The 16,352-nt window shown below is 37.0% G+C and overlaps 2 protein-coding genes across 3 annotated transcripts in view; both read right to left on the bottom strand.

Moving 5' to 3' along the window:
• Positions 1–700: 700 nt before the first annotated feature.
• sytl3 (synaptotagmin-like 3) lies at positions 701–10,121 on the bottom strand. 2 transcript variants are annotated; one of them, XM_032585209.1, is made up of 14 exons: positions 9,967–10,121; positions 9,402–9,660; positions 8,589–8,798; positions 7,401–7,468; positions 7,256–7,307; positions 7,108–7,174; positions 6,951–7,023; positions 5,348–5,475; positions 5,098–5,220; positions 4,779–4,948; positions 4,595–4,691; positions 4,141–4,311; positions 3,003–3,054; positions 701–2,380 (listed from the first exon to the last, which is right to left on the bottom strand). In XM_032585209.1, exons 2-13 carry the CDS (start codon positions 9,497–9,499, stop codon positions 3,019–3,021), a joined length of 1,293 nt encoding a protein of 430 aa, XP_032441100.1. In that variant the 5' UTR covers positions 9,500–9,660; positions 9,967–10,121; the 3' UTR covers positions 701–2,380; positions 3,003–3,018. The 2 variants fall into 2 exon arrangements, with proteins under 2 accessions (XP_032441100.1, XP_032441098.1); XM_032585207.1 differs by having other exon boundaries at positions 9,402–10,121.
• Positions 10,122–13,943: 3,822 nt separating this feature from the next.
• The window catches only part of enpp1 (ectonucleotide pyrophosphatase/phosphodiesterase 1), a gene marked incomplete at its 5' end in the record, with an annotated part of 381,118 nt that continues 378,709 nt past the window's right edge, over positions 13,944–16,352 (bottom strand). Inside the window, one exon of the mRNA XM_032584724.1 lies at positions 13,944–15,585. Within this exon, the coding sequence (XP_032440615.1) occupies positions 15,433–15,585 (153 nt within the window). The remainder of the gene's footprint in view (positions 15,586–16,352) is intronic.

The raw sequence follows: 16,352 nt of genomic DNA on the forward strand, positions 1-16,352 counted from the left end.
CCCCTGTGTGTTTATTGCAGGATTGTAACTTTTTGAAATGAGCATGCATGTGGGGCAGAGAGGAAACTGTTGCAGAGAATCTCCAGTAATTTGCATTTTGCTCCATACAGAATAAAAAGCAAACATTTGCTGTAAGGTCACTTCCATAGCAGGGTGTTCCCGGACGTCACTGGAGCCTTGTGGATTTTATTTGTATTTTATATCATCAGTTTGCTTCTTGCTACTGAAATGATTTATTTTTTAAAATAAGATTTGTTGCCTTACAAAAGGCAATTAAAATTAAAACGGACATAAAGTGGAAGACATTGAATGATTTAAGTTGAAGCACCAAGGAGAAAAAAGTTTTTGTATTTAGATTTAGTTTTCTTCTACTTTGTGTTAAAGTTAATACATATTGCAACAATTTTCTTTTATTTATCTTATTGATTTAGATCTGATCAAATATCTCTTACACTGGATGTTGGGTCTTAATTGATATTAAAAAATTTTTCACTTAATCAGCATTCAAAAGTGATAGTTTATTTTGATGTTCTCAATACCTAAAAAAGATTATTTTTTTAAGTTCATAAACATTCAGAACAGTTGAAGAAATTGCATTAAATTTGCAATAAATCACATATATTCCCAATAAAATAAAATTAACTTTAGGCTTTAACTAGAATACTTTTATAAGAAAAAAGACAAAAATAAAATTGTGAAGTTATGTGATTATTTTTGTATTTTTAAGACTTATTGGAATGTAGGTCAAAACTTCTTTACAGGTAGAGAAGAGAAGTTTTCTGACTTGGTTTTTATTCCAGTAGCAGTATGATTATGTCATCATACTACTGCAATGTATCAGTAAACAGGTTGTCATACAGTTAGAAATAAATACATAATAAACAAATGGCAACATAAATTAAAAGCATTATGAATAAAAGATAGTTGTGACAAAAGGAACATAAAGAATAAAGTGCCCAGTAGTTTGATAATGATAATAATACTAATAATAAAACTTAGTCTGAGGGATGTTGAGTATCGCCAAGTTTTCTGTCTGTTTGCAAGAGTCAAGTGAAGTCAGGCAGTTTTCCAGTTGCCATGGCGACTCATGAAAAATACTGTGTCATCGACTGCAGCTCTCCTTCCAGAGCAACAGCGTGCCAAAGCCTTGAAACCAGAGGAAGTCTCTCACATGCTCCGAAACAAGAAAGGCATCATTGTGCAGGACGAAATGCTGAAGAGCCAGCCGGACCCACTCGTCCTGCTGAAGAAACCACTTCCTGCGATGCGGCGGCTGTAGCTCCAGGTTACGTTTGTCAGACATGCCAGTGCTTTCAGATCGTCTCGTTTGAGATGCAGAGTTTAAAATCGTCACGTTGAAGAACTAAAGATTAACGAGGGATCTGAATCTGAAAGGCAGCAACACTTTACTTTAAACGGTTACATTTGTAAGCACTAAATATTTTGGTGATTTAAAGTGGGTCCATTTTTTTATGGCATGAATTGTGAATTAAAAATAAATTAATGATCATTTAGAAGTTGTTCTACTATAAATGTGATTTATGAATAAACCTCATTCACTACATTTTTGAAGCCTACTTTATTTAACATGCAATCTACTCTTAGGGAAAAGTGTTTGTTGTATTTGAAGATGTGATACATGTTGATTTTGAAGGTAAAGACAGAAACGCGTTGGCCAACAGGGTGCAGAGTTCACATAGTAAAGAGTCTTCCTTTTGGAGAGCTACCAAAAGGAAGACTTAACATAGTGAATAATTGTGTGTACATAAACAAAGATACTCAAACTCCAAATTTACTATTTTAAAAACAAGTTATTCATGATTAGAGGTTGGAATACTCTAGATGTCATAAATAATCTTAAGGAGCAAAACATTTTTGGATTAAAATGTTAATTTTAGATAACAGATTTAGTCATAAATTACTGACTCTAGTAGAAAAAAAGGACCTAAAGCATCAATACACACAACCATACCTATAAAATACAGTTAATATTCTCTTATATTTTACAGATTATCTAACTGAAGAAACTTTATACATTGTCTAAAGATTAATTCAAATTTGTCTGAAATCTTTTCAGTTTCACTTCCAGCTGTAATTGACCGGCTTGGTCCAAATTGATATTAAAGCCTTTGCAAACTTTAGACAAGCTAACAGAGAAAGACCATATATTTAATTTAGGAGTAGACTTTATGCACTGACTTTTATAAATGTTTTTTCCAGGGGAAAAACTCGATTTCCATAACATAGTATTTTGATTTGTATGCTTCATAGATTAAGTTTAACGTAAAGTGTTGCTATAGGCGTCTGAAAGCAGACGTCTGCTGTTTTTAGAGTACATCCAGTCCTCCTCCAGGTGAAGCTTTGGCCTCTTTGTCTTCCCCTAAACAGATCATACAGACTCATGAGTATCAACATAAACACATGGAACCACATATTGTTAAATCCCTCCTCTTGAATTCACACCAGAACACACAGAACACACCCCACCAGCCTGCAAACTTTAAAGAGCACACACACACACACACACACCCACACACACACACACTTAGATTATTTACACACTCTGACGTGGGTGTTCAGAGCAGTGTTTGCATTATGGGGAGGGAGTCTGACGCCTCTGATAAGGCCTGTAGTTGATCGATGCCTGTTGGGACATGAACCTGACCACACGGTTTTCATAAATGAGGCGGTTTACTGACATCTAGTGGCCAAAAGAGAGAACTGAGAGATCAGGTATCCTGATGGGGTTTTTATTACTCTACTTTTTAAACGGTATGGAGATTGTGAATTGTTATTATTTTTTTCTTAATGTGTGGAAAGCGTTGGCTCTCCCATGTAAGCACACCAAACCTCATTGCTACCATATCTAATCTTTACAGTGTGGTGTTTCATTTGCAGTGCAGACAGGAAAATCATAAAATCTAATCTTTTTGCAGGTTAAGTGTACACATATTTAAAAAAGGAAATAAGGTTTCCACTAAAAGTAAGACAGATAAACTCACCAGGATGGTAGAAGGTTCAGTGACCATTGTACTCTGCTGTGCCAGTCTCAGTCTGAAAAACAGAAAAACATCAGGATTAACTTCAAAAGAAAAATCCTTCACAGCTACACCAAACAGAGAATGGAAACATGGAACAGAAAATGTTATTAAATGCTGATCAAAGACCTCATATAATCTGCAAGTTGCAACTAAATGTTGAAACAAGACAGCAACTCAATGTTATGTGACACTAATTTCCACTTTGCACTGATAAACCGTCATAGGAAATGATGGCTACAACTACAATACACAAGTTTTTGAAACAGGAATATGAACGTGAAGTTTGAATTCACAGTCAACATTAAATATACAAAATATATACACATACACACCCATTAATATTTGGATAAATGTCCCTCCGCAGGTTGTGGTAACCAGCAAGGAGCTTAATTCTGGTTGGATCATTAGCAACTCTTCTTGGAGTTTGTTTATATTAGTTGGTTTTTCTGCCAGAGAATTGGCTTTTAATGCCATATCCATTCTGTTTTATGTGTGTTCAGAAAACACATTTCCATTCAAGTTTTATTCATCTGACCAGATATGTCACTCCTATAGGAAAGAAAACTGTTTCTGACGTTCTAGGAGAGTTTTACTGCCAGTGCTTTGGGTCATTGACAAGAATGGATGAATTAATAAAGAAGGAAGATAAACAAGATTCAAAATTCTTCCAATCCATCACAAATCTGTTTTCAAATAGGATAGTTATCAATCTGGTTTTTTTTACAGCCACAACCTAAAATCCCATTGAACATTTGTTGACTCCGATGCCACAGTTTCTGACAAGAAGAGTGTTTAAATAAAGAAACATTAATATTACAGAATTTAATTGACTACTACTACTACTACAAAAAAGATGTAGCAGAGTTGCAATTTGCTAAGGACATTTAACCAAATATTAGTTTGCATTTCTGTATATTTTTGATACCTCAAAAAATTCAAACTTTCCCTCTCAATCCTTGTCTTTCAATACTGAAGTAATTAAAACATTTCATGAAGAAATGTTGTTCTAACTTTATATAGCCATAAAACATGTTAAATCATAAACACTGGACGACATTTCAGAGCTTCTGTCCCTGTTTGAAGCTAAAACGCCCCGTACCTTCGGACACAGCGGGTACCAGTAGAGGCCTTGGAAGGTGCTGTTCTCTTGTCTCCAGCCGTCCAGAGGAAGCAGCACCTCACCCAGAAACACTTTCCTTTTCAGGGGCCCTGAATGCCAAACAGATGCATGCAGTCTCTTTCCAAACAGCAGATGGCGCTCTATATTATACTGTAAGAAGACCAATAAAAAAATGTTAAACTTACAATAGAAAAGAACTGCACTTCTATCTATTAACAAGTATTTTATGCTCCTTATTGATTATTTATGCCCCTTAAAGACTTTTAACCTTAAATATACCAATCAGTTAGCTACTATTAATGTCAATTAACTATAAATATATGAGGGGTCATAATTAGATCACAAATCGCTTTTTGACAGAAAATGGGATGCTTTTTCGCTCGTAGCGATTGTTGAAAAATCACGTCATACTTATAATACTTTATCTTATTACCTTAAAAACCTCATTATAAACAGGGTCGGTCGTGTTTTTCTTCACTGCTGTCTTCAGTTTACTGTTCTTGTCCGGCAGCACGTAGAGTTTCACGTATCTACACAAGGGAATAAGCACAGGACGATGAGGCTCAGGCGGCGAGCGATTAGGCGTTTGAAACATTCTGTCATGAGGCTTTTCTTACGGGTGACTCTTCTTCTTCTTGCTGTTTCCGTACGCCAGGTTTCTGCAGGCGCCCACTGTGATTTCCAGACAGGAGCTGCTGCTGTTGTAGGCCACGGCGAGCTCCATCTCCCCGGTTACAAGGATGCCCTCAAAGACGCCACTCTCGGTGCCAATGCTACTGATGCTGCCCTGGGAGGTCAATAAAAAACATTTCTCATCATTTTATGTCTCAAAGGAAAGAAAGATTCAGTGTGAAGAGCGGATCACAGTCCGTCTTCTGATTTCCTAATAAGAGGATGTTGTTTGAGGATGTGTTGCTGTTATCTCTGATCACTCACTCTGTGATTGAAAGAGTGCTCTGAGCTAAATGAGGTTTCTTCCTCTGCACCGGTAGATGAACCTTCGTGGTCGCTGTCTTTGCTTTTCTTGAACAAGTTTGGAAGACTTTCACGTTTAGAGAGCTGGAAAACAAAACAAAACAAAAAATCAACAGTTTGTTTTGCTGGGTTTTTTTTTATTTTTTATTTTTTTAAACACAGATAATTTGTGATGATGACAAATAACGTTCAGCAGCTTTGATTGACTTACGGAGCAAGATTTGCTGATGTCCGTGTCTGACAGGCTCTTTTGGGTGCTGTAGTGAAAACATGTCCCCTTTTGGTTTAGGTCAACTGTCAGCAGGTCTCCTCTTACATCATGTTGAGAATTGGAAAATTCTGCAATGAAAAAGTGAAGTTGCACACTACAAATAGACAAGAACCAAGTAGCTGCTGAACTAAAAGATTTGGCCCGGATAGCCTTAAAAGGCTCTTCGGGCATTGATATCTTTATATCTGTTGTGTTTCTGAAGCCTCTGCTGATGCAGTAGTTATAAAACATCGAAGGGATTTTTTTTTCTATGTTGTATGAGTTTGAGCGTATTTCCTCTGTGGTTATGACTGTGCGTATATTCAGCTTCCTGGGGGACAGATGAGGGCATATTGATATAACATCCGAAGGAAATCACGTTTCTGGATCAAAGCTGACTGTAAAAGCACTCATACCATTTTGTTACCTTATAAACAACAAACTTAAACGTGGATTTATTTGTGATAAACCAAGGTAAGTAACTTTGTAATTGTGAAATGGAAGAAACATAATGCACAAATTTACAAATTAAAAACTGAAAATAGTGGCATGCATTTGATTTGAACCTCTAGTACGTTCATTTCTACTTAGCAAATACGGTATTTATGCTGATATTGTACAATCTCAGTATAAAAACAGCTGTTCTGTGAAAGTGTCAGGGGTTTATTTTAACGAACAAACAAGATCAAAACACCTCAGCAGAATAAGTCCTTGTCACAATCTGCTGCATATCGTGTGAGGGAGATGAGAAGATTTTAGCTTTTTTTGCGGAACACCATCTTACACATAACCCTAAAACCAATTCTCACGAAACATGGTGGGAACGCTTTGAGCAATCCACTCTCACATATTTTGTCATATAGTTAATGACTTCAAGGAATCGACTGGGCTTCCTTTTATAGAACAATCTTTCGGCATTAGAAATTGACTGCTTTGTGTTGGACTGTATGTGAGTAAATTTGAAGCTGTCTATAGAAGTGGATTAATCAGATTATATATATTTGCAAATATAAACTAGGAAGCTGCCTAGAGCTAAACACAGGGCAATACTAGGAAAAAAAAAACAAAAAACTTGCTAGAGGTTAAAAAAGATTATAGACTGGAGGGATGTTCATCTTCTCAGACAACGACCACAATCATACAACCAGAGCTACAATGGTGGGTTTTGAGGTTGTGGGAAGATTTATAACTTGTTTTTCACACTCAATATTCACCCAACCTGATGGAGATTGGACTATTTTGCAAAGCAGATTATGCTTTGCAAAAGTCTCTAGATGAACAAAATGGATAGGCCTTACAGACTTTATAGCAGAGAAAGTTGGTCCTACAAAGTATGAACTGAGAGGGACTGCATTGAAATGCACAACAAACTTTCTAGATTTTTATTTGAAAAACAAATGAAGTGAAGAAAATTGCTTTTTTTCTACTCCTTTGATTTCAAAATTTACTTGCTATTTTCTGTTGACTTATCACATGAAATCTCACTAAAACTTGGTGGTTATATATCTATAAAATGTTCCCAGGGTTATGAGTTCAGCTTTCAATGTGAGAAAAAAGAACTTACTTCTAATGTGACTCTTGAAGCAATCCTTAAGATCCTCCATAGATTGTGTAAAAGCCTTTGAATTCTTCAGTTCCTGCAGATCAAAACACAAAAGCAGTCAGTCAGTCTGTTGAGCTGTTTCACTGCTATCTCAAGTTGGAATATTTCAGTGCTTTACCCTAAATCTGCCTCTAAAATCCTGTTCCAGGTGAGGTGGAGGAGTTGGAGGCACAACGGCGATGTGTCTGCAACATTCAGGAAATAATCAGAGAAAATGCAGAAGGAACTAATGAGAGAATGAGTAAATACAAAGAGGTAAATCCTACCTCTGCACAGTGTAGAGGTTTAGTAGTTTCTCTCCCACTGTCTCATATTTGTCTGTAAAAGTGTGAAATACTGTAGATTTATACTCATGCAATAAAAAAAACATGATAAGTGCTTTATATTCATGCAGTCTGAGTTCAAACAAACCTTTGGTGGCAGAAAATTTCTTTGCCTTTTCTTCCAGAAACCATTCTCCTGATCTGATCTTCACTTCCCTGTTGAGAGGAGACAAAGACGATCATAAAACATTCTCTAAAAGAAAGTGCAGAAATGATTGTTTTATCAACTTGTTTTCTTTTCAATCACCTCCATCGATGTATATTGAACTCAAGCTCATTATTACCCTAAATCCCGCAGTGCAAAAATAAAAAAAATCCTAGCAAGTATTTTTGATCTAGTTGCTGGCGCAAACATCTTAGCACACTTAAAAGAGGAAAAAACTAACTTACAAGTAACCTTTTAGCAAGACATACTGTAGGAGCTTGTTTTAAGAAAATCATATATTAATATTGATAAAAAGAACTAGTTTTTGTGGCAGATTATTCACTTATAACAAGATATTTTTCCCATGGTACCAGTGAAATAAAATAAAACACTAGTGCCAGTGGAACTAGTACTTTTTCAATTGTATTAAGATTATTTGCACTAGAAGTTAACAAAAATACTTAATAAGATTTTGTGTTTTAGCTTATTGTAAGAAAAATTCAGCAAAGAATGACATTGTGGGCTCACTTTATGCAAACACTTTATGCTCTCTAAATACCAGCCAGTTGTTAGAGATGCAAGCCAGGAAGATTTTCTCAGAGGAAAAACAAATGACCTAACCCACTTGGAAAGTGGGTTAGGTGTAAAAGAAACTTTAGTGTCTGTGACAGCACCTCATCCCACTGTTAAGTTTGGTGGAGGTTGTGTGAGGCTGCGTGCTTTTTTATTTTCCAAACTATGAAATGAAGTAAAAAGGGACAAAATTGCAAATATGATATTGAAGAAGAAGAAAAAAGAAGAAATGAAGAAGAAAAGAAAACTCAGAAAGTGGTTGTGTTGCTGGGTCTGGAGCAAGAACGTTCTATTAAAAATCCAGGTTTTCTCATCACCTCTTATAACTAACTTCTTTTTTCTCTTTGCTGGAATCTTGGGAAACATTTCACTTTTATCACAGTTTGTTCACAATAGAGACCTACGGCCGCTTTACAGCCCCCACAGCACAGTGGCTTTAACTGACTCAAAGTGAAAGTCTCAATTATATAACCAACCAACTGTGCTAGTGGCGGTTCACACATCTCATTTCTTCATTCACCGAGTCACGCAATTCATCTGCACGGCTGCATCACTCACCTGTAAGCATGGCACACGGTGCACTTCCAGTCTGCAACCCCCACACGGCACCGGCTGCAGATGCGGTGGCTGCAGCCGCGGCACACGGCGCCGGTGTTCCAGAACTTCCCCAGAGGCCTCTGGCACCGGGCGCAGGTCCTCTCCCCGTACTGCCGGGCGTAGCTCTTTGCGCCCTTCCTCCGCAGGTCCTGCAGATCGCACTTCATCTTCCTGAAGTAGAAAGGGACAAAACCACGGATCTTTAATGCCTTGGCTTATAGCCCCTCTCTTTTTAGCTGCAGTTTGTGTGTCGGCAGCAGCTGTGGAGATGCTGTTCTTCCTTGCGATTGGGGACGATGGAAGAACTGCAAACATACAGTCAGTCGTGTCTTGGAGTGGCCCAGTCAAAGTCCAGACCCTACAGCAAAACGTGAAAATGTATGTCCACGTGTTTCATACACTGAGCAGGATATTTTGCAAAAGTAATAAAGTACAAAAACAACAAAGTTGATAGAGATTTACCTCAGAGGAGTTGGTGCTCCACTAAAACGCAATAAAATATGTAGAATTTGTAACTATAAGGTTTGAATACTTTGTGAGAAATTAGCTGGATTTGCGCATATAACAGACTGACTCTACAGCTCACTAATGCATCCGTTTTTGTTTTTTTAAAAACAAAAAAACATTTGTATTTAAAGACCAACACATACGTCATATTTACACTGAACTGTTCCTTTTTAGGACCTCCATCCGAGCTGTCAGTTTCTGACTCATCCTGCGTTACTAAGAAGCAGTTCCATCGCAAGACCTTCATGTTAGCACAAAACTACTCACCTGATCCTCTCCTCTTCAATCTTCCGCAGATGTTTGTCTCTGTGAAGAACCTCCAGGACGCGTTCTCTCTCCAGAACTTGGAGAAAACTTAAATCCATCTTTAGAAGGCGACAGTTTCTGCTCAGATGTATCCGCTTCTGTCCTCTCTGAAAGCACACCGCTCTGCTTTCCTCTGTTATGACTCCACCTCCTCTTGCTCTCTCCTCTTTAAACCTCCCCCTCTAACAGGTCCTCCCCCCCAGACCTCCTCTTTTGCCTTCTGGAGCAAAAAAAGATTAAACACAGAGAGATAGAAAAGGTCAGCGTGATTGCATCTTTTCTTTCTTCTGACTGTGATGTCATCGAGACGTAATTCCTGCCTCAGTCAGATACGATGCAGTTTTCTTTATACATGACTAAATTACATAATTCTAGCCAAAAAAGCTGGAAATACCCCGTTAATGTTCTTCTCTTCACAGTAACTTTAGACTATAATACTTATTTTAGGGTTCCAGAGAAAATGAACTTCCTCTTTTCTATTTTAGTTTGTCCTTCAGACAAAGTCCTGTGTCAGAATCGCTCTCACCTTCTTCAGACGTTAAACCTGTTCTCTCTCAGCTGCAGGAAGTGCAGTGGCGCTTCAATGATGTCTGCAAAACAAAAACCAAATGCTAGGTCTTGCATTATTTATGACTGATGTGCTCCGGTGGCCTAGTTTCTCTTCTAATACAGAAAACCTATTCAGATCATTCATCATCCCTTTCTGTAAGAGTTTCAGCTTCACTGTAAAAAACTAAAATAACTGTAAGAGAGAGAAGGGAGCACACTATAAAACACTTAAAAAAAGGAGAAATAAACTCTAATATCTTAAAGATCCTAGCCAGTTGTGCACTTGCAAGAAAAACACAAAATATATACGTATATACATTTGAAAAAGTGTAAAACCTTTGCTAATTGTGCTTTGTGTGTTCCCTTATACAACTCAAATACTTTGCTGCAACCATACAGAATAAAAGTAAACACATTTGAAGTGTCATTTTGATTTATTGTCAATTCAATCTATCAAAATATTAAGAAAAAAAAAGCAATGACATGTTGCTGATGCACGATTTGACACAAATCCTAGCATAAATGCCAAATCACTTAAATCAAGACAGGAAGATGACACAACAAGAAACGCCTCGCAACAGTGAAACCATGACAGTCAAGTTTTCATGCCTGGGGAAATTACAAAGCTGTGTGACAGACGTCAAACCTACTAAAAATAAAACAGAAACGTTGAGTTTATCAAACTTCCTGAATCCAGATTTATTGATATCCTTTTCTGTATTCCAGGCAGGCAGAAAAACTTTCATAGTAAAGCATTTACTACACGACTATGTTCCTGTCTGAACGCTTCAATGTTGAACTTTTCTAACAAATCAAATTCAGAATTAAAATAGTATACTGTGAAGGAGGCAAAATTGTTGCTTATTTTGTTGTTTTTCCTTAATTCGCTTAGTTAAGAGGGAAAACACACAATCGCTCCACCATCTAAACTGATCTGCATTCATGATTCACAGAAATTACTGCTGACAAGTTGATACCAAAGCTGCTAAGATTCACGCTGCCTCGCTTTGTGTTTGTCTGAAACACATCCTCAGTCTGACTCTGGAGGAAAAAACTCTGACTGACTTTGGAAACTCTTGGCTTTAGGCAGCAGTGGACCTTTTAACAGGACAATAATTTGACACATATGGTCAGTGTTGTCAGGAAGGATTGTCAAGTCTCCAGACCTGAATTAATCAACAAATGACGCTTGTGCTTGGTGGGGAGGAAGCCTTTAAACCATGAAGATATTTATATTCATCCGCAAAAATATGACTTTAGAAATAACTTGTGAAGCCACAACTGAAAGCAGATATTTAGCCAACTGTTTCACTTTCTGACACTAATTCAGACTAAGCTTTTTCTTTGTTTGGCCAGTTAGGATTCACCTGAGTAGGTTTTTGTACTTTCATTGAAGTCATAAGTCTACATAAGTTACAAATATTTTGGTGTTCTTCCACAAGCTTAAGGCAATGGCTGCAAACAGAGGCACAATTATACGTCCCTACATCTTTGAAAAGCAGAAGTGGAGCCTCCTGCGCGACCAACAAAAACGTAGCAAGTGGCTTTTGGGTGGCAAGCAACAACAAAACACTTGTCTTGACAGTGGTAAACCCAGCTGACCAAATGTCCAGCAGTTCAGCTTGGGTTGCTAGGTAAAGAGTCTGGGCTTGGCTGGGGTTGCTAGGTAACAGTGCAGTGCAAAACGCCGCAAAAACCTCTTTAATAATTAGGAGGTTTTTTGAAACTTCTCATTTTTCAGCCACCCAAAAACATTAACTAGGTGCCAGAAAACGTCTGAATGATTTTTTTTAAGAACTTGGATTGTTTCTTAGAGGAAATGGAGACCCAAATGGAAGAATAAAAACATACAAAAATGGAATTTTGTACAATACGTCCCCTTTAAAATACATCCACAGATTTGCCGCCTATAACGGAAATGTTTTGATTTAATCTTATAAAGGCATGAAACCGTAATCTGTGAATTTGAAGAAAGTTATAAAAATATTTTAATTAGAGAACAGAGATATATTTCGAAATTCTGACTGAGGTAAAAAAAAAAGATGTCTAATATATTGCCAGACAGTGAAAACTGCATCTGATAGTTGAGGGAGACACATATCTACAAGATTTTAAAGGATAAACTTAAATTAATTGGATATCTTACTCAAAAATAATTTAGTCCCTAAAATGGAAAATCTGTGCTTGAGGTCATCACTTCCAAGGAAGCAGCGTCATAGCTATTGAGGTGGTGCAGAAGTGCCCTGTTGAATAGCTCAGTGTCAGCCTGTATTAGCAGATAAGACTCTTCACTTGTACTAACCAGAGCTGCCAGGAAGCCTGCGGAAAAAAAATCAGTGTTGGTTTTAATTAGACATGACTGATGAGCAAGGGACACAGCAGCTAAGGCAGTGGGGCGACAGTCATTCCAGGCCTGACAGGTAAAACACACTCATTTCTCATACAGCCCTCCTATGCAGAGGAGATAGATGAATAAGGTTCTACGTGGTTTAGCAGAGACACAGTTCCAATTTGAGAACAGAGAGGGGGATGGTCTGACCGTATCAGCAGACCACATCAGTGACAGTAAAAGACATCTAAATGACTACCACGGAACCTAAATATGGCTTAAGAGTAGCGTGAGAATGACCAAACCAAATATAGGTGACGTGTTCAGCGGCTGCAGAAGAGTTTCCTGGAAGATCTGAGGAAGGAACTGCATGCAAACTCATAGCTGCAAGCAAATTCAGATGAGAAACCAAAAGCTCCTCTGAGCTCACGGAAGAGGGGTTTAAAAAATAATCTGAGTTTTTGAAGCTGCTGTAAGAAACTTTTATAAAAAATATATATTTTTAAGTTATTTGTTAAAACTATCACTGACAGTATGAGACAGATAATTTGCAAAAAAATCGACTTCCTTTGTTTTCTTCCTATGATCTGTCACATAACTGTCAAGAGTACTGTCTTAGCGTTGTTAATCACTCTTGTGTACACGCTTCTCATATCCTCCCTCTTTCTCTCTGCTACACTACAGCTAGTTCATCACCACACAGCCTTCCATGAATGCTAAGGCTAGCTAGCATGGCTAGATAAATAGTTTTTGTGGAATGGTAAGTTTTTTCTAACAATGATAGTTTTAACAAATGCATAAAAACATATTTTTGTAAAAGTTACACAGCTTTAAATTCTGGAAAATCACAGTCCACACCGTTCCCAAATGTTGTTGCAAGGAAATAAACTTTAAAACACCTTTAAATGAAGTCATTTAAAGTAAGCAGTGCAATTGTTTTACAGAATGAACTGCATTTAGGAATTTTGTCTTCACATAATTCCTTCTTACATCAACATTTCTAAAAACATCTCTGTACGTAATATTCTAAGAACATTTGACCTCAGCACGTGATGAGAGTTTCAACACGTTAACCAAGCAAGCCAACCAACATGTCGGACAAAAGTCATGAGAACTGAACTCTTTCTGACGCCAATTAGGAGAAAGCAGAGAGGCTACGTTTGTGGTCTGAGAATTAGGTTACTGCAGAGCTGAGAGCTGCAAAGTCTTACCTTCAGTTTGAACAGCACTGATAGAGCGGTCAGCCCGAGGAAGTGGCAGATTTTTATACACGGCAGAGGAAATGTGTGCAGCTCTGCTTCCTTCCTTTATGTGTTCACAGAGGCTGTTGCAAGCTGGAGGAGTTTTACAATGCAACAGCTGCTTGGTTTTTATTTTATCTCTTTGGTTCGTCTGAAAAAGTCCCTTTTTTGTTGACGTGAGATCGCGTAAAATTTCTTTTTGCATCAGTACTGATTCTGATTGAATAGTAAAACCCCCCTCCCCAAAAAACAAATAGTAAGTTTGGTATAGAATGTTTTTATATGAAATAAAGTATTTGTTTATATTTATGTTTCTGATAATACTGAAAAGAAACACATCATGGACACTTTGAGGAACTCAATGCAAAATCGATAAGTTGGAAATTACAGTGTGGTGATTCCAAATTTATATCCACACGTACACACATTTGCACAAACACTCATACATGGATTGATAAAGGACCCATCTGAGCACAGACTGCCTCACTTTTAAAAAACAAACAGAAATAACATAGAAATGAAAGAGAACCAGGAGGTAGAGTGATGGTGGTTTGATCCAGTCTGCATGGAGAAGACAGGAGAAAAGCTACACACACATGTACACACACATTACTGAAAAAACTCTCAAATAGCAACACATAAAGCCCTGAAGGAAAGAAGTTCAAGAACAGAGAGAGAACAAAATCACTGATCTATACACTCAAATTCATTCTGATGAGACTTGTTTGCCAGATTAAAGTAGCATTTAAGCAGATATCGAACATTACATTTTATTTTCCTCACAGATAATGTTTTTTTATTGGTCTGAAGTGATATTTTAATCTTAAATGTCATATTTTCATTAGCTGTATGCAGAAAATCATCATAATTAACAGAAATAGAGGCTTGTGAACATTATTTTCAGTGTAATTAATCAATATAATGTGTTTCATGCCAGGAATTCATTTTCCAAAATATATTTGCTTAACACATTTTTAACTCTAATTCAGCAAGTTATTGAACATAAAATACGATTAAAGTTTTTATTGTAGAATTTCAGATGGGGGATTTAGTGACATCTAGTGGCTCAAACTGGATATTGCAAACACATACATAAAATTAAAATGATCTTAAAGCCATAAATTACTTTTTCTCTTTGTGTGGAAAATGGAAGAGAGGGGAATAAAAGCATAAAATCTAATTATAAATAGTTTTTTAGTTATTTAATTTCTAAAAAATACAACAGCTAATTGACTGCTAGAAATTGCTTTTAATTTAAAAGGTGTAACGACAATGAACCCTCTTCCATTTTCTTTCACACACTCATTGGGATAAAATAAAAGCACAACAATTTTGTTTCTGTGGATAAATCTTCTGCCTGTGCAAGGGTAAATAATCCATACCTGCATAACCAACATACATAAACTAAACATAGAATAAATCTTTTCAAAAATTGATGAAATGCTAAAAGTAGTACTGTTGCAAAATCATACAAATAAAAAGAATTTATTAAAATTAGGCAGAAACAAAACTTGGACCTCTTAAAATATGGCATGATTTCTTTGATTTTATTCAGTACGGTAATGTATTCCTGATATTTCACAGGCAACAACTGTTCCAGACAAAAAAGATTTATTTTTCCCAAAAAGTCTGAGGAAGTTCAAAGATTTTTATTCTTTAAATCAAGATTCACTGCATAGATTTGTGCCTAAATTACAGGAAGACTGGTCATAAAAATTATTATATGACCAATGAAGTGAATGGCCCTTCAAGTTAGAAATATTTTGGTTTGAAAGAAGAATCTTTTATCCACTGTTTATGGTGCATCCAAAAAAGGTAGCTGCATGCCCACCGATCTGGCTGTATTTGGTTGTTTTAGCCATAGTCTCTGAGTTTAAACAGTGTGTAGAAATGTTTTGAGCTGTATCGTTTCTTCCACCGATATCCTGCCATGGTAGAAGCTGAGTCCCGTTAGCAGCTCGATGTCTCGGACTCGTGCGATGTGAAACCTCAGCCACTCCTCCACCCACGACAAGTCAGACTCCGCCTGACGAGAGGCAGAAAGAGAACTTCTGTCACGTTACAACCACTAGCATCAATATAATACAGTGTAATACTTTATATATAACACCGTGTTATATGTAATGCTCTCCTTGTCTGTCTCGGAGAACAGCCATGTTTGCTTTTGTGCTAATTTGTGAGATGTTTTAGTACCTAAGATTCAAATGTCTGCCTGGATTTTTTTTTTGCTTATTTTAATTGTACGCAGTTCTTTAAATGTCCTGTGAGTAAATATATTTGCCCATTTATCTATAACAACTGGAACTTTCAATATCTAGCATGTTATTTTCTCAATTTACCCTTTATTAAAAGAGTGTCCCTCAGGTTAAGGGGGCACTCTTAACTTAATCTGAGGGCGGGGGTGAAATTACCGTAATAACCTAATATTGGCTGGAAAGCGCAACGTCTCCTCTTTCAGAAACGGTTGGAATTCTTCAGATAGCGCAAAGTGTGTTGGAAATACAGCACTGCAAATTTGGCTGGATTGTCGGCGCTACGATTGGTCTGGAAAGATTAAACGTTTTCATGATTTTATTTGCCAACCCGTCTGGTTCTTTCTTGGTCTTCAAGATCCTACTTGTTCACTAATCCTGCTCTGGATTAGTGGTTATGTCAAGTCAAGGCAAGTTTATTTGTATAGCACATTTCAGCAAAAAGGCTCAAATACTATCATTACAATTCTCAAGCAAATTAAATATATCAATCAATGTTTCAATTATTATAAATCAAAGGCAACTCTAAACAGGGAAGGTT

This window comes from Xiphophorus hellerii, chromosome 15, assembly GCF_003331165.1.
Source record: "Xiphophorus hellerii strain 12219 chromosome 15, Xiphophorus_hellerii-4.1, whole genome shotgun sequence".
Lineage (NCBI taxonomy): Eukaryota > Metazoa > Chordata > Actinopteri > Cyprinodontiformes > Poeciliidae > Xiphophorus > Xiphophorus hellerii.

Bases quoted from the DNA above. Each gene is read 5' to 3' on its own strand.
- sytl3 (XM_032585209.1), bottom strand. From the start codon at position 9,499: ATGGATTTAAGTTTTCTCCAAGTTCTGGAGAGAGAACGCGTCCTGGAG. The intron at 7,175-7,255 runs GTAGGATTTACC...TGAATGTTGCAG, and splicing joins AACCTCTACACTGTGCAGAG to ACACATCGCCGTTGTGCCTC. The intron at 4,312-4,594 runs GTAATAAGATAA...GTCTTCTTACAG, and splicing joins TTTATAATGAGGTTTTTAAG to TATAATATAGAGCGCCATCT.